At 28.0% G+C, this 27875-nt stretch overlaps 4 protein-coding genes across 6 annotated transcripts; 3 read left to right on the top strand and 1 right to left on the bottom strand.

Annotated features, from left to right (window-relative positions):
• The first annotated feature begins 65 nt into the window (after window positions 1-65).
• LOC105252998 lies at window positions 66-3877 on the top strand. Of its 2 annotated transcripts, XM_011260717.3 has the most exons (6): window positions 66-308; window positions 1365-1396; window positions 1538-1654; window positions 2017-2203; window positions 2472-2828; window positions 3179-3877. In XM_011260717.3, exons 1-6 carry the CDS (start codon window positions 216-218, stop codon window positions 3629-3631), a joined length of 1239 nt encoding a protein of 412 aa, XP_011259019.1. In that variant the 5' UTR covers window positions 66-215; the 3' UTR covers window positions 3632-3877. The 2 variants fall into 2 exon arrangements, with proteins under 2 accessions (XP_011259019.1, XP_011259022.1); XM_011260720.3 differs by lacking the exon at window positions 1365-1396 and having other exon boundaries at window positions 68-308; window positions 3179-3875.
• Window positions 3878-6619: 2742 nt separating this feature from the next.
• On the top strand, window positions 6620-7533 carry LOC105252994 (U6 snRNA-associated Sm-like protein LSm7). Its single transcript, XM_011260712.3, has 4 exons — window positions 6620-6786; window positions 6873-6884; window positions 6953-7130; window positions 7263-7533. Exons 1-4 carry the CDS (start codon window positions 6781-6783, stop codon window positions 7400-7402), a joined length of 336 nt encoding a protein of 111 aa, XP_011259014.1. The 5' UTR covers window positions 6620-6780; the 3' UTR covers window positions 7403-7533.
• An 83-nt stretch (window positions 7534-7616) lies between these two features.
• Window positions 7617-26482, bottom strand: LOC105252992. Of its 2 annotated transcripts, none has more exons than XM_011260710.3 (10): window positions 26300-26482; window positions 12315-12449; window positions 11525-11629; window positions 10943-11086; window positions 10387-10569; window positions 9892-10030; window positions 9666-9787; window positions 9188-9417; window positions 8334-8504; window positions 7617-7997 (listed from the first exon to the last, which is right to left on the bottom strand). In XM_011260710.3, coding segments are annotated over exons 1-10 (1509 nt in total). In that variant the 5' UTR covers window positions 26301-26482; the 3' UTR covers window positions 7617-7718. The 2 variants fall into 2 exon arrangements, with proteins under 2 accessions (XP_011259012.2, XP_011259011.2); XM_011260709.3 differs by lacking the exon at window positions 26300-26482 and adding an exon at window positions 14598-14759.
• LOC105252993 (sarcoplasmic calcium-binding protein 1) lies at window positions 19562-25277 on the top strand. Its single transcript, XM_011260711.3, has 5 exons — window positions 19562-19851; window positions 22019-22185; window positions 23840-23969; window positions 24695-24798; window positions 25039-25277. The coding sequence occupies exons 1-5, from the start codon at window positions 19800-19802 to the stop codon at window positions 25156-25158; spliced, it is 573 nt and encodes a 190-aa protein (XP_011259013.1). The 5' UTR covers window positions 19562-19799; the 3' UTR covers window positions 25159-25277.
• Window positions 26483-27875: the final 1393 nt, after the last annotated feature.

Genomic DNA, 27875 nt, shown 5'->3' on the forward strand with positions numbered 1-27875 from the left:
AGCGATTACGTCACGCGTCTGCGCCGGACTGACGGCAACCGCTTTGCCACGCGATGCGCATGGATGCAGAAGGCAGGGGTTCCTGAGCACGCGGCGAGTGCCGTCGAGTGCTGGACGTGCGTGCGTGTCGTACACGCACGGGAGGTGGTGCACGCGTAGCCGCTGCTATAAACGACGTGCACGCGACGTGCACACGACGGTCCCGTGGAAGAATTATGGTGCAAATTGCCGCGAGGAGCCGCGTATTCGGTGCATCGCTCGTGACGGCCACGCTGACGTTGACGCTGCTATTGTCGCTCGTCGATCAAGTAAGAATTCGATGCACTCGATCCTGGCGCATCCACGTCTTCTTCTCCTATTCCCCAGGATAACGCGTAATCTCGAGCGCGAGAGAAACAGAGAGAAGGATTGATAACACATGTGTCTCGCACCCTCTGTCCTGTAGCAATCCCTGTCTCCTCTCCTGTTCGGCTCCTCGCGCTGTCGATCAATACACGCCCGTGTGTCGCGGCTTGTCATTCATGCGTAAGTCTTTCCATGCTCCTTTTAATCCATCGGCAACCGACGCATTTTCCATTCCTGTGAAATAAGATATCTCTCCTTTTCAGATAAAACGACATAGTTGAGGAACGTCTTGCAATGAAATTTTATTAATAAATTAATCGTCCCTCAAACTGTACCCTCTGTGTATAATTTTCACGAATGTACGGGAGCAAGTTTTTTTTTCCGCGAAAAATTGTATTGATAAATTGGAGGATTTTACGAAGATAAATGAGGATATTTTTTAGTCTACATTTTTTATATTGTCTGACTTTAATTTTGTTTTAATTTGATTCGATTTTGTTTTAATTAATTAACGTAACAGCCAATCATTCAAGGATGAGAGCGATCTTTTTAAGTCAAAATTAATAAAGATTGTTTAATGATTCTAGGTATCTTTAGAAGACAATTGTGATTTATATATATAATTAAAATGCTTCATATATTGTGTATCTCTGACCTTTAATGGATTACCTATTCATCGCGAGCGGTCGATCATTTTGCGATCTCCATCGATTCGTGAAAATCTTATCGTTTTTTACTTGCACAGTATTTTACTATGATAAACTATTCTCATCTGAAATGAAAAATGGAGTTTATCATTAATATATTTATTAAAATATATTTTCATTCAATTTTATAATTTGGAATAAAAAAATATATATATATATAAATCAAATTAAGTTTATCAAGTAAATAATACAAATATAAATATTATAAATAATAATGATTATAAATAATATTTGTTTCTTATAAAAAAATATTATAATATAATATATAATTATACAATATATTATATTTTAATCTTTGTTTTATCTTTTAAGGTGTCTTCTAAACTGTGCGATGGAGGACACGTGTAAGTTCCTTATAACATAATTCCTTATTACACAAGTTCCCTATTGTACAATTAAATAGTAAGAGTAATGAATTTTGTGTAAGAGATGAAATATGCGGAACAAAATGTAGATAAAAAAAATATGTATTTGTTATTTTTCAGCTGCTCTCCTCCGAAAAATTGCTGTCAGCATGGCTGTTGTTATAATGTCTTCACACCGGTACATCCTCATGTTTCAGAGATGTTCAATTTCTTGATTTGGACTTATTGGTACTTATGGTTGGTATATCTTTAGTCTACTCGTTAAATGGCGACGTGTATAAGTGAAAAGGAAATAATTTTTTGTCCTTTTTACTTGTCGCTTATTTTTATAATTAAACGATCACTTCTGCCGTATCGTTTTTTGACAGTCCCCAGACAGCACACATGTCGAAAAGACATCTAAAAGACGACTTAAAGATGTCTTAAAGTCTTTTAGACATCTTTAAGACATCTTTTGACCTTTTTGTGCTGTCTGGGTCCTTACAATAATTTACATACTGTTTGATGAACATGATCCGATTTCGTACTAAACGATTCTTCATGATGTTTGTTACTATATAAATGGAATATAATAATGAAGTATTGTATTTTATTTCCAGGGTAGCAGTGCTCGCAGCCTTGGCCATAGCCGCAATATGCGGCTTTTGGCTATGGAAGCGCCGTCGTGCAGCATTGTCGGAAGATTCCGTATCTTCGGAAAGAACCTCCACAGGACCGTGGTATCCACCCCCTCATTACAGCCGATGTAGTTCTTTTGTTCAGGCATTGCCACCGCCATACAATGAGGTAACTGCAAAAATTTCAATTTAGAGTACACACATATTTTCTGCTTTTCACTTACTTTCTCTCTATAAATTGCACAATGAAATTTTTTTCTATTTATATAAAAATAAATATGTTTTTTTGTATTATCTTGCTTTATTATTATAAATATAGATTTATTATAAATATAGATTATTATATTAAATAATTATTATATTAAATAATAATAAAAATTCTGAAATAAATTTTAAGTTTTCCTCTCTCTCATTCTTAATAACTTTATATCGTCTAGGTGACCGCGAAACCAGACCTTTATCCATTGGTGATCGGTTATGACGACACCTTGGGCAAAGGAACTTCCGGTTTTGTGATGCGATACTTCAGATCGCTGTCTCATGCAAGCACGTTGGACTCGTTGAGTTCCAGTTTTATGTGTAACATGGTGAATGAAGCGAATACCATTATTCCACCGCCGTACTCCTGCAACAATAGCGTCGACGAATTATCAGCGGTGGAATGCGAGAGAAGAGAGACCGGTGATGTTGGTTCGGTTGTCTCGCTGACAAATCACAGAACAACTTCTGACATATCAAGCCTAGCTGCTCAATCGCCTTGTTCTCCCCCGAGGGCTACCAGCCCGACAATAGAAGTACGTTCTTGCAACAAATTAATTCGGAAATTAATTTAGGAACTTATTAATTTAAAGGATACTAAATATACGTGAAATTATCACAAATTGTCTAATTAAAATTAATCACAAGGATATTTTTGATAATTATATTGAATGGTGTTTTTATAGAATAAAAAATATTTATAATATTTTTCTCATATTCTTACACAAAGGATATTCTAATGTTAATTATCAATTTTTTTTTTGTAAAAGAGATACTTTACAGACTTAAAACACGATTAAGTTTGAAGAAGAAAGAAATGTTCTCACGTAATAGGAACATCTTTATATATTCTCACAACATTGTTCTTTGTATTACCATTTTCCAGTTGCGAGAATTGTTGGACAAGATACAGCAACTTCCTCATTTGTCCAACGGACATGCTACCGCCGTGCATTGCCAGCAAAATTGCCAGACTCCGATCTTATACGTAACAAACAGCGATGGTACTACGCAACAACGGCCTTTAAGTCCCAGCGATGTCGGCTCGTACAAAGTAAGGAGGACTCGTGGCAAGCTGTACATGCCGTTGGGATTGCCGAGTTCGCGGAGTAAAACCAAACGGTGGTTGTCACGCTCCGCGCCAACGACACCCTCGGGAACGATACCGATGTCCTTCTTGCCGGGGCAGAGTAGGAGGCCTTCAGAGACCGACAACAATAATCAGCAAGCGGTGCCGCTGCTTTATGAGCAAGATGAGAACGAGCACAATAATGCAGATCAGTCTTCGTCGGGTGTTCCTCTGCTCACTGAACAAGAAGAGGATCAACAGGCAACATGACACGTGGTCTAAATTGTTCATGTTACTCAACGACCGACATTGCGAGGATCTAACGCGAGAGTTGTCGATATTCACACACACACACACATATACACATACACACATAATCTAAATATTTTTTATTATGGCTCCTGTATTAAAGCTCGTCATGTATACTTTTGTCATAAAGTTACGCACATTCCAGATATATATTTACAATTAGACGCGCATAATGACTGTTGCTTAAAAATCTTTAATTAAAAATCTTGAAATCTTGAATATATTTGTCTTGTCAATTTAATATCGTATAATTGAGATTATTTATTTTTTCTTGTGTATTTTATTTTTATATATATTAAATATTTTTATATATATTAAATATTCCGAAGTAAAAAATATTGGCATATTTGTAAGTCATGATGCACGAAAATATCAAAATAATATATACATTTCAAATCACATCCTCAAATGTGTCTAACTTATGTGATAAAACATACATGACGCCTATTATGAGATACGATAAGATACTGTAGATCTCCTTTATTCTAGATTCCTCTTTATTTTGAAACAGAACTGTAAACTAGAATTCCCTTTTTATGCTGTATTGTGTGTCGCACCATGTAATCATACATAGAGTGAGGAAGCGAAAGACAATGTGCACAATGATGTTTTTGTTCTGCGTATGTGTGTCATTAGAAAAGAATAGATATTAGGGAAAAATGCAGAATAAAAAAATAGCTCGGCAATTCTAGAATAGATAAGATCTACAGTACTGTCACTAATGTGCCGCCTACTTTTTCAAACCAAAATCCTCAAGAAATTTGCAAGTATTTTAGAGCCGTTTTTGGCAAAATGAGTTAAGGCCTTATTCGCAAGCGCAGTTTTAGAATTCGAGATTCTGGAATTAAGATCATTTATAATCTTAGACATATAAATAGAATACTGCGACAAATAAAAATGCTATTTGCTCTTCTGAAGAATGTAAAAGAAACGAGTCTTAAGACTCCTTTTAACTTTGAGGTCTCCAGCTTTCCTTTCTATAAATACCTCGAATTCGCGATAATATTACGAGCGATATTACATTTTCTATGCAACGCGAACCGATAATATTGTTACATGTCCAATTATATCAGAACAGAAGGATAAAAGATTGATTTTTCCGCGATTGTATTAGTTCATGACATGTAAATTAACGTAACAACACAAGCTGATTTATGTCAGAACAATACAAAAGAGAACGCCTCACGTTCTACTTACGAAATTATACAAGCTAAATGAATAACAATTTTAATCTTAATCTGTAAGATTAACGCATTTCGATACATCGAAATTTATTCGTGAATGAAATAGATTACGAAAGTTTCGGCAACCGTCTGATTAATATAAGGAGACTTTTTATTATCATACTTATAAGTTTTATCAATATAATAATACGTAAATTATCCATCCAAATAAATCGGATCAGAAGAGAAAAAGTTCGGACAATATCGCATAATAGCGTAGAAATATTGTAAACGACATGACGATTGAACATATGGGACACACGGGCCAATGTACAATACAGATTCCGTCAACAAGTAACAAGCTCCGTTACAGAGGCTACAAAGGCACGTTTTATAACGTGTATATGTATATATACATATATATATATATATATATATATATATATATATATACACATAAAAATATTTAATTTCGAAGATACATACGAGAAGTAATATCAGGATAACAAATATCACATGCGAGCCCTAATAGCAGTAAGAAAAAGATATTGGACTAAAGTATAGTTTACGCCACATTCACAAATAATTGAACTTATTTTCACATTTAATACATATACAGCTCTATGTATTATGCGCACAATCATAATGACTGGATATTCTGAATTCTTAACATCTTATGACTTTGTTTTTCGCGATTTGATATTTATCACCGAATATTATTTACATATTTATATATTCGCGCGCATAAATATAAATATATTCGTACAATATACAGATAAATATTTCCAAGAATTTTAATCGAAAAATTTGAACTATACATATATAGTTTTGTAAATATGGCATTTTGTTGTTCAATTATATTTATTTATATATTATTTACTGTATATTTGAGTATGTATATTAATTTGTATGCTTATTTGCTTGCAGTGAGAGTTATAAAAAAAGTTAGTTATGTCACTTTCTGTTTCTCTCTGCTCGGCTTTTGTTAAGATATCATTACACGCCTTATTTCATTTCAAGAGAGAAACATGATAAAAAACATCTGACATATATGCGCTCTGTAAACTATACTTATTCCCTAAGGAAAAGATTCCGTAAACGTGCAAGACACTAATAATCGTATATAGAAGTTGTTGAAAAATATTCTCAATATAATATAATAGATTTTAATTCTAAGATGTAAAAGCAGAGTCATATATGTATGTATATATATATATATATATATATATATATATATATATACATATACTTCAATCGTATTACATACATTGTTCACATACACATCATGCCATTAACATGTATTTTTTTATAAAGCCAGATAAATAAAATCAAGCTTTTACTTGATGTGTTCTTTTTTTCTATTCATTTTACTATACATCTTTCGAATTTATATAAAACGGCACAACAACTTGGCAATAAAAAGTCTTTCATAAAAAGTCTAAAAGGCTTTTTACTTTTAATTTCGTTTGTCATTATTTCTAATGCTTTGTAGAAATAAAAATGTTTCATTTTAAATTAATTGATTCTTATTCCTTTCACTCTTTCCAAGAAATTTATCCATTATTGAGTTGTTTAAAAAGACAACATACACGAACATTATATAAAGAGATAACAGAAGATTTAATAATTTACAACTTGTAATACATTTTGCAAAAATGTTCAATATTACAACGATTATTGAATACAAATAAATGTGAAATTATAATTTCTCTACGTTAATATGAAGTAAAAATAATCGATTCAAAATTATCGATTTTAAAAATGCGAGAGAAATCGATACTTGATGACTCGCCGAATGATTCGATCATACCGGACAAAATAATTGTTGGAGTAATCTACGCGCTAGTCTGCTTGAAATTAATACGATGTGTTTTTGTTGACTTATAAACAAAAAACTGTACCATTTACTATTACTATATTTACTATTAAATCCTTTTTTTCGTGAGGATGTCTGTAAGTATATGAAAATACCACTTTTCATTTCTCTATAATCTAGGTTAATGTTTACTATCAAGCTAACCTCACCATTCTTCTTGTAGGCACCAAAACAGGTAATGCATCACATGTATAATAACTGAACTGATCATGAATCTGAGCGGATCATTTGCATTTTTTATAGCAACAAAATGTCGAGCACAAAGAGAAGAAGAGGAAAGAAAGTATTCTCGATCTATCTAAGTACCTCGAAAAAAACATAAGGGTAAAGTTTGCCGGAGGAAGAGAAGCTGAAGGTATACTGAAGGGTTACGATCCCTTACTTAATCTAGTACTCGACAATACAAAGGAATATCTCAGAGGTATATGACTTATAATACAATAAACTTATAAGTACATTCGTAAATTATAACTCATATCTTTTTATCTTATATCGTTATATCTCAGTCTTGAGTATTTTCCATAACGTAAACATAATTCCCTTAATTATATAGATCCAGATGATCCATATAAATTAAATCAGGATACTCGCATGTTGGGATTGGTAGTATGTAGAGGAACATCTGTAGTGCTTATTTGTCCTGTAGATGGTATGGAATCTATTCAGAATCCATTCATACAACAGGAAGGATAAACAGGAGAGATGTCATTGTACTATCAATATATGATATTACATCTTGGAGAGAAAGAAAGTTATCTTAGCATCTTGAACATTTCCATTTTTCTAATGATGAAGAAAATATAATTTATTTTACATCGTATTGAAAATTGAAAAAGCTTACATATGTATCTAAGAAATAAATGTAATTTTCTTAAAAAAAGATATAGTTTTATACCTATATGTTTACAATAAATAATGCAATAATTATCTCTAAATAAGATACTACACGTAAACTTTTGATGAACAAGAAATATAAGAGAATAAGTCTTATATTGCTTTTACCACATTTTCACTCAATTCCAAATTCATTTCTTAACCATGGATATTGTTGTGGACATTCAAAACATGTGTGCAAATACCTGTACGACTTGAGCACTTTACTGTGTAATTTACAACTGTTTGGCAAATCACAAGCGACTTCAACTGGTTCAAAATGCCGTTTTGTACATTGCCATGGTGCGAATTTTTCGATTTCATTCAGAGATGTTGGCTTGCGCATCCATTCCACAATCTGATGACTCGTGACAAAGAATACATCATCCAGTCGAAGTACATCATCGATGAATTTCTAATTATACAAGAAAATATTACTGATTAATTAAATAAAAATAATAAAAAAATATAAAATTATGGCAGATAAAAATTAAAAAAATTATACAATGTTTACATGACAGTTATAAAAATATTAAACATACTAAATTATTTTTTAGTCCGTAATTTTTTATTTTAACAGTTGTGATTTTTAATTAAAAATAAGACATAAAAATAGATAGAATATAGATACAAATATTTTTCTAAAATGAACAAATTAATTAAAAAGAAAAACATGACAATCAATTAGATATACATATTGATTTTATTCAATAATTATTATAAAGATAACTTTTTTTTAAATTCTACTTACATTAAATGCATAAAAATATGATGGATTTTGAAACCATGATGCATGAAAGTGTAAACCGAAAGGTGCTCGATTGGTAAGATAATGTCTTTTGAAGTTTAGCATGAGCATCTTATAAATCTCTTCGCCAGATAAATTGGAAGGGCATGAATCCACAGTAGTACAAGTATATTCCTAAATGAAAATTCAATAAATATTGTTTTTCGATAATGTACATAAACAATTGAATATAATTGATATTTTTATGATGGAATTATTTTAATTTTTTATTATTAAATCGCCGTCAAAAAAAAGAAAGATTAAAATTAATAGATATTAAGTAAAACAAAAGATAATGAATAATAAGATGTGTCAAAATTTTTAATTATCGAGAAGCTCTTCATATTTCTAAAATTTTCTTATATCTACATATTTATTTAAGTTGAGCTTATACTTTTAATAATCCTATTCTAAATTTATTTGTACTCCAACATATTAAAAATACAGAGGTTTTACTATATATGCTTGTGTCCATTTTAAAATGCATAAGTAAATATTTCAATATTTACTTTTTTTATGTATTTTTCTATTTTTTTTATGTATTTTTGTATCGAAGCGCTTCTTCATTTGATAAAATCTTTTGTGTCATTTTGTTCATATTCCGATAATCATTTCCGATAAATCATGATCATAAATCGAAAAGATTTGTGTTTCTTATAGATACATAAATTTTGAAATTGTGCAATTTATTTCGCGCATGTAACAATCTTATATTAAAAGTTATACGCGCCCGCTCGATCTCAGCTTTCCATCTTTACTTGATACTTATCAACAAACGAGAAACATTTCAGTCTGTCACGTGTGTGGCATTTACTTACATTTGCCAAAAGCTGATTTAGAGGTAGCTCCCAGATATTTGGGTAGGAACGAGTTGGACAAACTTGTCCCGTGCGGACGCACGGATGAGGTGGTTTGTAATCGAGCGTGTAGGGCCACAAAGGTGGATCAGAGAATGGTGCAACGATTGAGGAATCGTAAGCAAAGCCAAATTCGGACATCATCAGGAACTGGCGATTCCATCCAACCTGCAGAAAAGGGGCCCTTATCCCTACCGACATTATTGCCCCATAATAAACACACGTTTTCTTCTCTCGAAAAACGATAGAATGATCGGAAGATATATGGCATTTGTTTTAAATCAATGTAATTAAATTATAATTTAAGTATTTATATTCAAATATATAAAATTAATATGAGTGCAATATTTATGTGTAAGACTTCATTTAATAATTATCAATTAAGTGAGTAATTTTTCGATTTAATCATGAAATTACATCAAATTATTGAAATTTTTACCTTTGATATCGCCGATTCGAACCGCTGCATATTTTTTGATAATGTTTGCTACTCCGACCATTTCGTCGAACCAATCTTCGATCGTCGCGTTCTTCGACCACCATTCCTCTGGTCCGCGATGCCTGAGTAATAAATGATCCTTGATTTATTTTACATATCGAATCAAATGATCTACACGACTTATCTCAATTTTTGTTTTTCTCAACATCTTATTCAAAATACTCACGTAACGGAATGTGCGGCTATTTCGTGGCCGATGTTCCACAAATACTGTACATCTCTATAATTCGTATACTGATGACTGATATAGAAAGTACCTCTTATGGGACAGCTGTTGGGATTTTTTCTGTCATCCGTAAATATTTCTGTAAATGATTGTCTTCTATTATTATTCTATAATTTTATTCTTTATATTTTTTATTTTTTTTCTCAAACAAATCTTTGTTATAAGAAGAAAATGAGGAAAATTAATGTCTAATAGATGTATGTATTTATGAATATGTAATTATGAATAAGTCTCTCAGAAGCCAACCTAATCAGCTTTAAAAAATTTATAAAAAATGAAATTAATTAATTTGGCTTTTGAGAGACTCAAATAATGTTTATATTTACTCAAGTTTCAATATAACTTTATTCAAACGTTTTTAAAAGAAAATGAGGAGAGGAATCGCGAAGTAAGAAAATTGATTATTGAACTGATACGTAAGTACTAGCTTCTTACTTGAATAGAGTTCGAAGTTTTCAGCATTCACAGCGTCATCGAAAGTAATTGCTATCATTTGTGGAACAGCGAGTGCGGTAAGATTTCCTGGAATTTGAGTTCCATCTTTGGAACACCAACAATTTGGCAGTCGGCATTTCTGCGTGTCGCATGCCGGTGCAGCATTTGTATCATGTTGCATATCTGTAACAGATCGATGCTACATTAATAATTAAAAATTATGTATTATAAAGATTATTATTTTATATTTTTATGTCGTGAAATAAATACGAAATACACACTCGCAATTTCTCTTACTTTCAAATATACAAATGTGAGAGCATCTTGTAAAGAGCGTTTCGCAAAATAAGAGAGATTTTGTATAAATTATTTTCCAATTATTTTTTATATATCAATACACATATATTAAATTTTACATATATCGACATTCATATATTACATATATTTATCGCGATAAAACTGTACAATTTAAAAGATAAGGGACACTATGTCCATATCTATGTGTACGAAGATTTTGATGCGAGATATATATTTGCGCATCATTTACATCTCTTACCGCACCATCCTTCGTCAGAACCGTCAGGACAATCGACGTTTCCATCGCAAAAGTATAGAGCCGGAAGACACGTACTATCTCCGCATGCCAGATTTTTGTCGTCACACTCGCCATTTTTCAGCAACGGCTTCGCAGGTTGAGCATCTACGAGAAGCTTTTAAAATTTCACATCACCATTCGGTATATAGTATAATGCTACTTCTTTAAACTACATATTTATTTACAAAACTTATTTACAAAGTTATTTTGAAGCTTTATGGAATCTTTATTTCCGATAAGATCCAATCTTAATAGATTAAGACAATAATTACATATTTTGCTTAAAATTAAAAATTAAAAATTAAAGTTAAAGCGTTCAATATTTATAATAGACACAAATTGGAATCATTAATAAGAGATTTAATGATCAAACGAAATTTAATGCTCAAAATGAGATTAACTCACTGCACTATATGATTTTTCGAGTGAAAGTAATAGTTACGTGTATAACATTCGATCGTTTTCTTACACGAGTAGAAATCGACATAAGATCCGCTGATGCCTTTATTCTGTTTATAATATGTATAATATATATAATTATACCTGAAGCTACATCACAATTATCGACATTTGTCTTAAAGTCGCAGATCTGCCTGGAGACGTCGAAAAGCAGTCCTTGCGAGCACTTGAATTCGAATACTTCATTATCTGAAATTTAATAATTAATACGCGCATCATATTTAGATTTCACATATCAAAGTAAACAATATGATTATTTATATATCCTCACATAAATTTTTTTTGTTTTAACAATAGAAATGATACATTATTTCTATTGTTAAACAAAAAAAATTTATGTGAGGATAATTATATATGATTTAAAAAGTACATGTGTTTTTTGAACACAGAAACTTGTAAAAATATTCTCGTAAAAAAGAACATAATAAAAAAGAAATATATATATGTACAATATAATTGTAATATTATATTCAAAGCTGTGATTATGTTTAAATATTGTTCCCGTAAGAAAAATTCTTTCTATAAGTATATTAAATAGATGTGACAAGAAAAAAGAAAAAAAAATAAAACTTTTAATTAAATGAAAGAGAAATAATTTCTAATTAAAATGTTCAGTTTTCATAATTGATATTTTTTTGTAAGATATGATTAATATTTATTTTAAGCAATATATTTTAATAATTAAGCAATTTATTATTATAACATTTTAATCAATATATTATTAATTGACAAGCATACGTGCATTATTATTTATATTAACATAATGAAAAGAGATAAAATGATATATTTTTATTGACAGAGACAAGCGATTAAAATTCATAAATGGTCAATCTTTAAATACGACTTTTTTCCTTTTCGTATAATTTCTAATTACCTAAACAGAGAAAATATTTGGCACATTCTGTAGGCGACCAAACGTTATGTGACGGTGTTTTAGGATTTCGATAGAACTTGTTGTCGTCTATACAAGGGACTTCTTCGGATTTTCCTTTCTCCGTCGCGGTATTCACTGAAAAAAAGCATTATGATGCGGAGATATCAGTCGCTCGACCCACATTCTCCACGCTTCCTATTTAAGTATCAATAACGATTTTTGTTGAGAATTTGATTTTGTGTGAATTTAATTAATAATAATAACACATTGCAAACCGTTAAAACTTCCGTGATGTTTTCATACATTTTGTGATTAATTTTTTATAATTTTTCTTATGCGTATCCTGTACGCACAGGATGTTTGGTAACTGATGATGCAATCAAGGAAACTCTGATCATTTATTGCAACATCAACTCCTCGATATACCAATGATATAGCTTCATTTTTTATTTATTACAATCAATAATTTCTTTTCATACAGTATAAATTCTTTAGCCATTTTCTCAGGCAAAATTTTAAAATATGCAATCATTTCTTTCGTACTATTCACACTTAATTCGGCATATTTTTTTACATTACAGTAATATATTTTTAAAATAAAGCAAACAAAATACTAATTTATTGTTATTTTTACGAAGAAAAAATTCCATTTATAAATATGGAATAAAAAAATGTGTGATTAAGAATTTGTAAGAAAGATATGATATATAGAAGAAAAAGAGAGAAAAAAGACGTTTTATGTATGAATATGAAGGAAAACGATTTTCATATAAATTAAATATTATTGATTTCGATATCTCACAGCTAAGATTATCTTCAAGTGCGCGATACTTTCACGTTCCGGTTCGGAAACGGATATCTGTAGCGTGCGATGTATATTCGTTCGAAGAGAAATCTCGCGCGATTAGCGCCATCGTTTTCACTCGAATACAAAAACGGAAGTGAAAACTCCAGTGCGCATCATCTCTCATTCACACACAAAACAAAGAAATTTTCAGAAATAATTTAACTTTCAGAAATAATTAAACTTTCAGAATTAATTTTTTTTTATTATGTCTGTGTATTTTATTTTATAAAAACTAATAAGACCAGAAGCCGATATAATTTTGTTTAAAATTAAATTACTAAATTATAAAATTTTTCATTCTAAAAATAGAGAAATTTCATTAGTTATATTTATATTTTTCAATCACGGCAAAAATTTGTATGATATATAAGTATAATAATTTTTATTTTAAAAATATTGGTGCATCAAAAACTATTTTTGGTTAAAACTTTCGCATTCCCACAAAATTTTACTTTGCTTAATGGTAAGGGGAAGAATTTAATTTACTTGCTTATATTACATTTATTTTACAATATTATTTATAGACATTATTTTACAATATTATTTAAAGACATATTGGATAAAAACATCTCTTTGTTTTATTTCTTTTTTATTAGATTCATAAATGGAATGATCGATTCCGCATAAATATAATAATTATGTAATAATAATTACATATTATAATATATGTTTTAATTATGTATTTTATAAATATAAAAATAAGAATAATAAATAAGTAATAAATAATTTATGAAGATAATGATCTCTTCTGTAATATCTTTAATATTTTTTAAGTTAATAAAAGAATTATCGGATTTTCGAAGATTTTTCTCATATAATATAAATAATCATAGGAACAAATTTCTTTCATCTTGCAATATCGAAAATTATTCTCCAAAATAAGTTTCAATATTCTATAGCTATTCTCTAAGATAAATTTCAATATTTAATAAACAAATTTTTTAGTTAATTAAATTATTTTCATTAGCAATCAATAAAGATTGGCCTAGATATAAGAAATCATCGCGCATCGTCGATATCAAGTATTTCCTTTCGCGGCTGCAATTAACAAAAATGATAAACTATAAACGATAAATAGATTTCGAAATTTCACTGTATAAGTTTGTCTAAATAAAATTTATATTTATAGAACAGCACAAAAATGTCTCTATAAAAGTATGCATAATTAAATATGTTCAATTCAATTTAATATACGTGTGATTATAAATGCAATCTATAAAAATAAAATATAATTTATTTTTATGTAAATTATATTTCATATTTCATATTATTTATTTATAAACAGAATTGTAAAAAAAACGTGCCAAAAATTGCGAAAGAAAATAACCGAAAATAATCTTAAGTTCAATGCTTTCTGAAATGTAATTCGTTCTTGAAAAATCTGTTCGCAATCCAAAGACGCGCACTCGCGAATATTTTGCGAATTGTGAACTCACCGGAAACGGCAAGCAATGCGATCAGCACGAAACGGTTCCTCGACCTCATGTCGATCTTTCGCGCGCGGATCTTTTACGCGGGTTCCATGCGCGACAGCTCGCACTTTCAAACTGACGGCGCCTTACGAAAGCACGCCTTATATGACGGGTATACTCCACTTAATCGATCTCTACGATCTCCAAGCTGACTATTTCACTCGTCTCTGGTAATTGCAATACCGGTACTTCGAATACCGCTTAATGGCAATCTCTTTGGCTAATTTAGAATTTATTTTTCCTTTTGACAAGAAAATTGTGCTAGTCATCATTTCTTGCGATTTGTGTTACTCTTCAGTATATCTTTGTAATTAAGTTTCAAAATTGGAATCTCTATGTACAAGTAAAGTTTATATGAAACTAATTGAAAATTTATCTTCAATTACTTAAATGGTAATTACTTAAATAGAAATTAAAGACAAATTTTTCAATTAATTTCAATTATACTTCTACATAGAGATGTCTATATAGAGAATTTTAAAATTTCATTACAAAGATATATTAAAGAATAGTAAATCGCAAAAGATGATGACTAGCATCTTCTTGTAAAAAGGAAAAATAAATCTTAAATTAGCCAAAAAGCGTGCTATTAAGCAGTATTCGAAATACCGATATTGCAATTACTAGAGACGAGTAAAATATTATTAAGAATTTATTTTAATTATTTATTAATTTATTTAGAATTAATTTATTAAGAATTTGTTTTATTATGTTTATTATCGCTAAAATTTTTGTTGGGAAAATATTTTTTATTTTTAACCATTAATTATATTCAAAAATTACATCTAAAATTATGCTTGCATAATTTGTCTTTAAATCAAAGAAATATTTTTGCATTTATTGAATGATACCTATAAAGTGACTAAATCCTATAAATTAGCTTTTCTTTCCTTTAAAATTATATTGATCTTAATTAATATCATTAATATCATGATATTAATTAATAATATCAAATAAGTATCGATATGAATACAAATAATTATTCAATAATTAATGAGAAAATTGAAAAATCATAAAAATATGTATCGTTCCTTTAAATGCAGGTTCAATTTTTGTTTGACGAAAGTTTTATATTGAAAGCTTAAGTTAATTTTTTAATTGAAACTTAATAAATTAATTTAATTGAAACTTAATAAATTAATTTAATTAAAACTTAATAAATTATTAAAAAGAGATTTTTCACACAAAGGGATGAACAAACAAAGTCTAAGAGATTTTTCACACAAAGGGATGAACAAACAAAGTGTCTTATTCATTTAGTTTAGAGACGATGAATCCTTCGCTCTAAAAATATACTTTTTTTAAGTTCTTCAGACGAATTCCTCTTAATTAATTTAAAATATTTTTTTGCCAAAATTCGAAATGTTGCAAAGGCTTTTGTAAATTTAAAATTATAAATGATTAAATATAAAGATTTTTTAAAATTAATATTATTAAAGAGATTCAAATAAATAAGAAGATAAAATAAAATCTTCAATAAATTATAGACTTTGATAGCAATTTATAATTCAGATTTGTTAGTTATATAAAGATGAATAATGTTGAAAACTAAGGTGTATAATTTATCCCAGCGAAACAGGCTAAACATTATTTTTGGACGATTGTTAGCTCCTAGACTCGTAAAAGCAGTGTCAGGCTATGACGTGTAAATAACAATAGTTCGCTTATTTAACTGATGGATAGTGACCAAGATTGTAGTCTTTCGACTCTACCCGAATCTCTTACAAAGGGGAATTTTGCATAATTTTTGTTCGAATTTCGGGGATAAAGACTTAAATCACGTTGCATCGTGTGACATTTTCGAGAAAGGCGACGATTTACTCGTGCTAATTAATTATCTCTCTGTGAGATAAATCGCGCATCAATCATTCCCGCCGTTTACACAGTTGGAAGCAATTTCGTATGATCTCGCAGTGATTATTAGCGGCTTGGGCATTCGGCCAAATAACCATAAGTTTGTGTATAATCGCAGAGAATCTATCACGGTAATGTTCAATTCGACAACTAGCTCTAATTTGCTGTGCGAAATAATCCCAATTATACCGCTATTTTTCTAAATTATTTATGTCACGGCTATGAAAGAATGAAGTCTGTCTCTTTCTTTTTCTTATCAAAGAATTCGATAATTGTGACAAAAATAATATTTTTTCCTTGGTAAAAAAAAATTCAATTTCGCTTGACAAAAGCTTTATACTAGGCAAAATTTCTTAATTACTTAAAATTAAGAGAATATCGCAAAATTAAGTTTCAGATGAGCAAATAACATTTTGTTAATCATTAATTTAGAAACGACATTTAGAGATAAAATCTCACGATACTAAATATCCGAATTTTTATGCATAATTTGTAAGAATTTTTTTTTAGCATTTCACAAATAGATATTAAAAATCTATATTTTTGTCAAAAAAACATACTTCACTAATTATACAACGCTACATATTAATAATATTAATATAATATTTTAATATTTTAATTGAATATTTTAATTGAATATTTTAATAGAATAATATTTTAATTAGAATTTAGCTGTTTATTTAAATATCTAATGTTAAGTAATAAAATATTATAAAGAGTTAACATTAAACTAAATATTTTCACAAAGATCTAATTAAATTTTCAGTGAGAAAAAAAAATGATTTTGAATTCATCATAATATCCATATGTAAACTCAAAATTATAAATCTACTTTTCGTTCTCTTTTCCCGTGTATGCCGTATAATATAAATAATAAAGTGACATAAGAATAAAGAATGAAACAACACATTTTCATTGTAGATATTTGTTTATTTGCCAAAGATTACTTTGCTTTTCTAGCTATTACGCGAGCATACCGTCAATCATTCTTGAATGTTTCAGCAAACTAAAACACGATCAAAATGCACACGTGTGTGTACATGTAATATAAAATCCAAATAACAGTAAAATTTGGAAAGCATCCGAGAGACTCTGAGAAGAACAATTATGGGATTTCTTTTGTAAATATATATATATATATATATATATATATATATATATATATATTATGTTAAAAAGAATATGTTAAATTAAACATCGGAAAATGCATCACCTGAATTTGAATAATTTAAGATTCCATTCGCGTAATTTCTATCTATCCGACCTTGCCACATCTGTTTCAGTTTTGGTGACGAATATAGAGTTTACGAGCTACGCGATATGTTTCTTGCTGTGGATTGAAGATGCTTGAAACTGTCATCGAAGTAGACAAATACTTATAATTTATTAAATACGAGCCCATTTCCGCATCATCAACAACAAAGAGTGTGATCACGCGTGTCTCGTGACAGTCCACCGTGTCCACCGAGGACAGAGACCATGTACGAAAATACATTTACGTGGAGCAAGAAGATAAATCGAGGTAGCCACGGGAGGCACAGTCGTTGCTTCGAACGTGACCTCCGTTCAAATTAGAATAATGCTGCAAAGAGAAAAACGGCCGGCGTATATGGGACATTTTCGTAAAAATTTATGAGTTAATAATTATTTGTTTAAGTGTCAATAAATAGAAATTATATTTTTGGCTGAAAAATATTTGTTTCTGAATAGGAAGAAATTTATATAAATTTATAATATAGATGTTTGATTATGCACTTTATCTTTTATATTTTCATGTTTCATTAAATTAATTTTAATTCTAATTAAACATTGATTAAATTATAATCATAATTAAATTATGTACGTTCATGCTCCATTGATTCGAAATTATAATAACATTAAATTCAAAGTAATATACATATCATAAATATATCAGCTTCTTGATACGACTTTTTCTTGAAATCCCTTATATATTCTGATACACATACGACAGCATGAAAAAATATTAACGTTTACGATGTTCACCCTTATTTCGATTTAGATTCAAATTATTTACGAAATATTCAAAAAGCGATACAATTTTACATATTTTTTTTATCTTTAAATGAAGATTTCGTTTTTGATTAATATATATCTGTCTCTTTCCTTTTGAAAATATTTTTCATGTGGTATTTTTTTGCTCGAGGTCGTCACGGAAATAATTTCCAAGCAACGAGAAAACGTACGTTCGACCTCCCCGAGTACGTCACGCGTCGCGCGGGACACAACACAAGAAAAGTTCTCGGTCGAGAGTCTGATTTCAGCGGGGTCTCAGTTAAATTCGGACTGCTCCGATCTGTTTCAACGTAAGCCGGCTCAATTAGAATTTAGATCTGTTCCCGTCAACGGGAATTAGAAAGGCGGAAATGGGGATTCTAAATATCTCGTTCCGCATGATCTGCACAAATGTAAGCAGATAATTTCCTGATAACTTCCTGCGTTATGCGACTTATGCTTACTTCCAAGACTTACTTCCAGAAAAATTACTATTAGCACATCAAATGCTCTTGATTTTTTTTAATTTGGTGATAATCGTATTTTCACTCGCGTTGGAAAAAATAAATAATAATAGTGATGTAATAATAACATTTTTTTTTGTTGATAATTTTGAATGAATTTTCGAGATTACCATTTAAATAACTTCAAGATAAAGATATAAACAATGATATAGAGAGAGAAAAATAAATTCTATGAAATTTTATGAAAGTATACTTTATAAAATATATAAATATCAGATAATAAAAATGTTTTAGAAGATTAACAGTGCAAATTGTTGAGAATTTCTTTTTTTTTTCATAAGCATATTGTTTTCAAGGTTTAGAAGAGAATTTTATAGAAAAATTATTGAAAAATGCTATAAATCTTTCAATAGTATCAAATCATGCTCGGATAAATGGGAATTTTCGTAAGGAAGGGATGAAATCGTTAAGTGGATTTAAGGTTTCGCGGAGAGGGATAAGTTTGATGTAAACGCGGACGCGCACGATGACATCTCCACCGCTGTTATCGCCAACACCACCTCCACCACCATTCGAGTTCCTTCCCCGGTACAACACTCTTTGTATCCCTCGCTCAGAGGGGATAGCCTAAGTTTAGACCCGGTGATACTTCGGTCGAGTTCAGTGCGAAACCACCATCCTCTCGAATCACTTTCTTCACACTGGACGTGCTTTTCGCGTGGACGTCGCGTTTCGATCCGAGCAAAAGGCTCGTCGCGATCCGGAAAATATATTCGATATTTCGCACCTGACAATTTTTCGAGAGGAAACAAAAACATAAGGAAACACGATCACGATGACATATAGCTGGGATAACCGCGTTAATTTCATAGTGAAGTTTCTATATGGTTAGTAGATGTGAAAGATATTGCAAGAATCGATATAGATCTACGACAACTTTCAATTAGAAAGACGGTGTGATTGTATGAAACATAATATATATATGTTTACAAACTGTGTTTACCAAAATCATGAAATTGATGAGTACAAAATTAGAAAATAGATATAAAATAGATATTTTATATAAATATAAATCAAAACAGTGTCAAATGAAAATTGATTTTGATTTATGATTATTGACATAAAGCAGACTATAAAATTTATATCTACAATATTCAGGCACACACAGTGTGTATTATTTATATATTATTAAGTATAATTTTAATTTATGAAACAAGCAAATATTTTCTTCTAATTTATATGCATTTGTGTAAATACATCTTGCAGTATCTTATATTTCTCATGTGTTTTTCATATGTGTATATGTGGACCACGTGGTATGACAATATCATGGCGATTTGATAATATACAGATTATTTCACGCACGTACATAAGTTGCCATATAAAATAAGTGTTAAACGGTAGAAACACATAACGAGATTTTTCTCAATAATATATAATATTTTTAATAGGATCTAGTAATAATTAAAAAAAACATTTCTTTTAATTTTTTAAATATAAAATTTTATATATTTATAAATAAGAATACATGATTTTTTATCATAAGTTAATTTCATAAGTTATGTACACAATGAAAGAGATATAAATAATGAATATCAATGAAAATACTACATATTCCATATAAAAATAAAGCAAATTATTTACATATTTTTACACACTAATACTAAAAAATTAATCAGTACTTTAAAAAATCATGTATATCTTTATTTAAAAATATAAAATAATTTTCAATTAATTTTGCAAAGTTAAGAATATTTTTTTCGTTATATTTTTCATTATTTCCTTATTAATATAATAAAGAAATATTTTATATTTTATTTTCTACTGTGTTTAGAAATTATTATATATAGTTGTACTAGTTGAAAATATAATTTGAATCATAGCGCAAAAAAATACTAAAGTAGAAACTATATTAAAACTAATATTTAAATATAAAAATAAATCAATTAAATTACTTGAATAAAACATTGTAAAGCAATATTAGAACTTAATAGACCAATGATCGTCTATATCAACTAAAAAATTCGATTCGATGAATTTCTAATTGACGGAAAGTGAACTATCTTTTATGATTGTTCATAAAGCAAGTCAATAATATAGTTGGAATTTAAATTTAAAAGATCTAAAAGAGTAGAAAAGAAATTTGAAATCAGAAAGAAAGAAAGAAAGAAAATGTAAATTTATGGTAAAAGATTTATAGACCACTCAAAAATCAAAGCAAATAATGTGAGTTTCAAAAATGTAAACTTTTTTTTATTATTTTTTCGTAAGGAAAGATATGTTTAACTTTTCTTTTTAAAATAATTAAAACATTTAAGAAATCTCGAAAAAAGTTTGGAATTTACTTTTGCAATATTTTCTATTCGGAAAAAGAACTGATTTATATTATATTTATATTATTGCACTGTGATGCAACAAATGATATAATAAATAACTTTATTGGAACAATAGTTGGAAAGATCATATATCACAATTATTCAATATTTTTCAAAATATATCTAACACTTTGTACCATTTTCTTTCGCTTAATCTCTTCATTATATTATAGTATCTCAAGGATGCAAAACAAGAGAGAAATCGAATATGCAGGATGTTTATTAATATATTTTCTTTGAATTGTAGAATGTTTTATTAATTTGAAATCAATTTTTATTTAACGAAAATGTCAAGAAAAATTATTTTTAGCATAATATTTTTCGATTATAATATCTTTCGATTATATATTCTTTATAATTATAATTAAACATTAAAATTAAAATTTCCTATTAAAATAAAAATCTATCTAAAATCAACTAAAGAATATATGATTATTTCTTCCTATGATCTTATTATATTTATTTATTTATCTATATTTATTTATCTATATTTATTTATCTATATTTAGTTTTTTAAAAAATTTAATTTAAAAAAAATTCCTTCATTTTTAATTATTTAAAACTTAAAAGATATTAGTGCCTCAACGATCTTGTAAAGAAAAGCTCGATTCAAAATTATCCCAAAATAACTCACAATTCAAAGAAAGTGCATTTAGTGAAGAACATCTTATAACTGCAGACATAGATAACAATGGATATTTGGATAAGCACGATTTCGAATGCATGGCATTGAGAATGACACTGCTCGAAGGCAAAGGCGAATTTAATTATAATCGGTATCAAGAAAACCTCCACGTCATGATCTCCTTATGGGAAGAGATAGCTAACCTGGCAGACTTTGATAAGGTACGCTTACGAGATATTGTTTCTACATATCAGATAGCCATCTCTCCTGGCACAATTTAAATCTTGCACCGGTTTCAAATTCTTCAAATATTTTAGCTCTCGAGACTGTAACTCGAGATCATTTGTGATACACACATACACACATATACACATATTTGTTGTAATCTTTCTCACGTGTTTTAAAACAATTATCTATAGCAATCTGTTATTTCTTTGACAATACAGAATATTGTTCTCGACTTTTTGGCGAGCATTTCCTTGACAAATACATGTTATGTGTCTTATTTTTCATTAACTAGCCAATTAAATTCAATTTTTGTTAAAAATTATTTTAAAAATTAATGAATGGAAAGTTTTAAATCTTTTGTAAATCTAAATATCTACATAAATATTTGATTTAATTTAATCCTATTTATAAAATAAATTTAATTTAATATGAAAAAATTCTAAAGAAAGAAAAAGTATCTAAGAAAACTTTGTAAATAATTATTCTATATTAATAAAACAATTTTAATACAAGTTTAAGTCAAACGCTTTTAATAAAAAAACTGTTCTGTATATATATATATATATATATATATATATATATATATATATATATATATATAATAAATGGAGGAAGTATGCATTTCTCTGATCTCAGATCGATTCTTACCTTAATCGATTATCGTTCTCGATAACTAAAGCATAGTTTGATTATCTTTTGATCATATAAATATTTTATTATAATAAAATTTATACATATATACATATAGAATATATATATATATATATATATATATATATATATATGAAAATTATTGTATGTGTACGCATATATATGCGTACACATACAATAATTTTCGAAAATTTTATTATATTTAATAATTCTGTTCTTTCATATATACATATATACAATATACAACATACAATAAAACACATATATACAATATACATATACACAATAAAACATTATCCATAAATTCTAAAATATATATTCTACGCCGATTAAACAAGTATATCATTAAAAACTTTAAAATTCAAAGCTAAAATTAAAAATAAATTTTTTTATTCCGCAAAGAAATAAATCTGCATTCTTAAAATAGGAAATGATAATCGAGAAGTGTATTAATTAAGTGTATTAATTAAGGTCAGAATCAATTTCGAGATCGTCGAAATGCATACTTCCTCTATTTTGCCAATCTGTTGATAGCAGTTAAGAGTAAAAAATTTCGATTTCAAAATCATATTTAAAAACTTGTTTCATTAACTTATAATAATTAATTATAAATTTTCCTCATATATTTTAATTGTTATATTAAATTAATTAATATATATGCTAATAAAATGCTAAGTAATAATTATTCTATATGCTAATGTTAAATATAATTTCATATAGCATCCTGTGTCCAAAAGATATTAACAGGACATCCTGAAGATATCTAATCGCTCAAAGATATCTTCTGGATACCTTCTGGACATCTTTTGGATATGCAATAATAATATATGGAATAATGCTAAAATATTAATTATTCTATACTATTCAGTATGCTAATAAAATGCTAATAATAGTATTTGTGTATGTATGCGTGCGTATGTGCGCGCGCGCGCGCGCGCGCGTGTGTGTGTGTGTGTGCGTGTGCGTGTGTGTGTAATCTGTTTATTTTTTTTCTAGGATGGCCTTGTAACGACAGAAGAATTTAAAAAAGCCGTTCAGAGTAGCTGCGTTGGTCGTTCTTATAATGATTTTCCCCAAGCCATGAAAATGTTCATCGATACCCATTTCAAGATACTTGACATAAATGGTATCGTATAACATTCATATACACACGAACAACAAATATATTGCGAAAGGTGATGAATAAATTATAATTTATTCTCGTAAAAATAAAAAAATAATTTTTAAAAATCTCAAAATAGGACATTATTTTCTGAAATAAATATGTAATTTTTCATCTTCAAAATAAGTAATTGATTTTACACAATTGAACTTTTTTCTGTACAAATTTACAATTTATCTATTAATTAAATATTATATTAATGTTTTATATAGTTATTTTAAACATATTAAATAATTGAAGTCTTTTTTAAAAATTTTCTTAGAAATAGCCTTAAAAAAGAATCGTAATTTGTTTAATGTCATCAAAACACATGTCTTATTTTCAACTTTAATTTTAACTAGAGATAAGAAATAATTATAAAATATCAGATTCATAAAGCAGTTTATCTTCAAATGTATTATTAATGTTTTAATAATAAAAATATTCAACAGATTGTCTTTTTAAAAACTGTTCCTAACAAAATTTTTATGTAACAAATCTATTTACGCGAAGATAAAGTATATCTTGAATAGTATATAATTTATATAATTACTATAATTATAAGAGATTATATAATTTCTATAATTATAAGAGATTTAATTAATAGAATTTTGAAAAAAACAATTTGTTCTCTAGTAAAAGAGATACTCGTACATTCTACTTATATAATCGAAAAAAAAAGTTATTAAATTTTATAATACTTGTTTTAGAGGATGGCGTAATTGGTGCCGAAGAATTTCGGTATGACTGCGTTTCAAGAATTGCAGTGGATAACATAGAAGTTCTTGATAAAGCTTTTCAGAATCTTCTAAACGTAAGCAATTTAAGTAATTTAATGTTATGGCTTACAAAATCAATCAAATTAATTTTTATTTTATCTAATTTATTTTATCTAATGTAACTTTATTGTAGTTTATTGTAATTTTTTAAAAAATTTAGTAAATTTATTCAAGAAAAATCTCGCATATTTCTACAAAATATAAGCATCTCTTATAAAAAATAATTACTTTAAATATCATGTCAAAAATAATTACTTTAATCGTTATATTAACAGGATGATGACAGAAAACGCGGTGGATTGACTTTATCACGTTATCAGGAATTATATGCTCAATTTCTCGGTAGTCCTGACGATAATATCCCGGCAATCTACCTCTTTGGACCGATAGGTTAAAAATCATAACTTGACGCGTCATTTTTCAGAGGAGTATAAATCCTCACATATTTATATGTACAAAAAGACACATTTGCACAAAATATATTTAAGGCATATTAAGGCTATATTAATTCTAAAAACTCTATTGTGAAAAATTTGTAAAAATTATTATAATAAATCAGATATTTTATCATAAATAACAGAAAATTTTTACATATTTTAATATTTCAATATGATATTTATAAAAATCCCACATATTCAATGATATTATAAGTTATTATTTTCTATCGTGAACTTTATCATAATTCGACATTTGAATCAAATGTTGTTAAACATATATTTTCGAAAATACCTAATTAATATATAGTGTAAAAATTGCTACAATTTTAAAACCATTTCTAATAAAATTTGAAAACAAAAATTATAAATATAAAAAATTTAGAATTTTTAACAATGAACAATAGTGATAAAAAAAATAGTTTACACGAATTTTTTGAACTAAAGTTGAAGAATAAAATCAAGTCGAAAAATAAATTAATAGATTAGAAAATATTAAAATTATTATTGAAAAAGATCGTATGTAATTAAATCTGACATTTAATGTATGTGTGATTAAATTATAATTATTCAAATTATATTAAATAATATTTATATTATCTTCTAACATAAATTATAATTTGAATAATTTTTTTACAATCTTTTAAAGATATTTTGATATTTTATTAATGATTTTCTTTGTATATTACTTATTAGCAATATTAATTTGTAATTATATTTCATGCGGAAAATACAATTTTTTATCTAACAGTAATAAGTATTTGAAATATGCGATCATATACATAATTTATAGACAGACGATCATCTAAATACAGTCTATATGATTGATCACTTTATATTTTAAAACTGTTTGAAATTAAAAATCTCAATTATTATATATTTATCGAAAACTTTATTTATTTTTTTTTTTTTTCGTGAATTATGAAATATCTTGTGTACATTTCTTAAGCAATTTACAAGAATAAATAATTTAACTGAAATTTAACTGTTATCAAAACACTTAACTGCTGTGCAAGTTTAAATTTATAGATGCATGCTTGATATATTCGCAAGTTTATTATCGCGTGAAAGAGATTAAGATACAAAATAATTTAAAACTCACTTGTATGGAGGGTACAATGATTGTTCTTTTTTGTTTGTTTTCTGTCGCACTCGCTGTCACATTTATCTTCGTGGCACTCACTCGCGAAACAATATTAACTCACAAAAATTAATATGCGTAATTAATCACGCATATTAATCGACAGTTAATTACATATAACACGTATTTTATTTTATATTATGATCGAAAAGAATACGAAAATTAAATACAATTACATGGAAGAATGAAACGCACTGAAAAAGTGAAAAATTGCGCGATCGAATTCACATAATACTATCTCTCTCTGAAAATGTAAAAATTAATTAATTGAGATTGATATTTATTAATCGTAACAATTGTAGGAAATAAATGCATTTCGAGAGATAATATGCTGGAGTGTTTTACGCTACAACTTTCTCACTCGACTCTCGCGACATGAATGAGCCGCCAAGGCCACGACATGTAAACATAACGCGCTATTATTCGCCGTGAAAAACCAAGGTCGTATGGATATTTTGATATCACGAAATATTTAACGTAATAAAACAATATAGCGTTACAAAACAAACTTATATATGAAAATGAGCTATTCTTTAAATTTTGAATTATTAATAAAGGATGTATCACAGCTTTTCGCATTAAATTTCAATCACACAATACTGTGATTCTATGTATGTACATATATTACTGTATTGAAATATATTATATCTTTCAATCTCTCTGAAAAATAATTCAAATATTATATTTAAATCGGCGAAGCGCGTGATAAAAAATACTTAACTATTTATAACAAATTTATTTAATAATTGTCTGTAGAAATCAATGAAATAATAATTTATCTTGTCCCTGTTGCTTACAATAAATATATTTTAAAAACTTAAATTATATATATATATATATATATATATATATACATATATACATATATATATATATATATATATATATATACAGGGTGTCCCAGTTATCTTCCGTCATCTTTCAAAGACAGATTCCTGAGATCATTTGAAGACGATTTTTCCTCAGCGAAAATGTTAATGAAGGCCATCATTTTTTGCATGTTCCAGATTTTTGTCATCATATATCTTTGCAATTAAGTCTTAAATTAAAACTCAACTAAAGTAAACTCTATTTAAAATTAATCGAAGAATATGGTTTTGTTAATATTTTATTTCTACAAAGCTTAGTTTACGAAAAACCCCTTATTTCCAATCACTTATAATTCGAAAATTGTTAGTGCCTCGACATTTTCGTTGACGAAAAATCGTCTTGAGATGATCCCAAGATGATCTGTCTTTGAAAGATGACGGAAGATAACTGGGACACCCTGTATATATACATATACATATATGCATAATTTATATTTATATATAAATTATATATTATATATAAATAAAGAGAAAGAAGAGGAGAATCGAAGAGACATCGTACAATAGCAGTGTAACAAGTGAGTAACTTATAATTTTATTAATTTATTGTTTATTTGTTAATTTAATTGCTTGTCTCTTCGTGATGATTAATTTTATATAATTGATATAATGCGCGAGTATAAAAGATATTTACGATAAAAAATGCGCAAAAAAAATTTAAATTTGAT

Source organism: Camponotus floridanus, unplaced genomic scaffold (assembly GCF_003227725.1).
Source record: "Camponotus floridanus strain SB8 unplaced genomic scaffold, Cflo_v7.5 scaffold4, whole genome shotgun sequence".
Taxonomy (NCBI): domain Eukaryota; kingdom Metazoa; phylum Arthropoda; class Insecta; order Hymenoptera; family Formicidae; genus Camponotus; species Camponotus floridanus.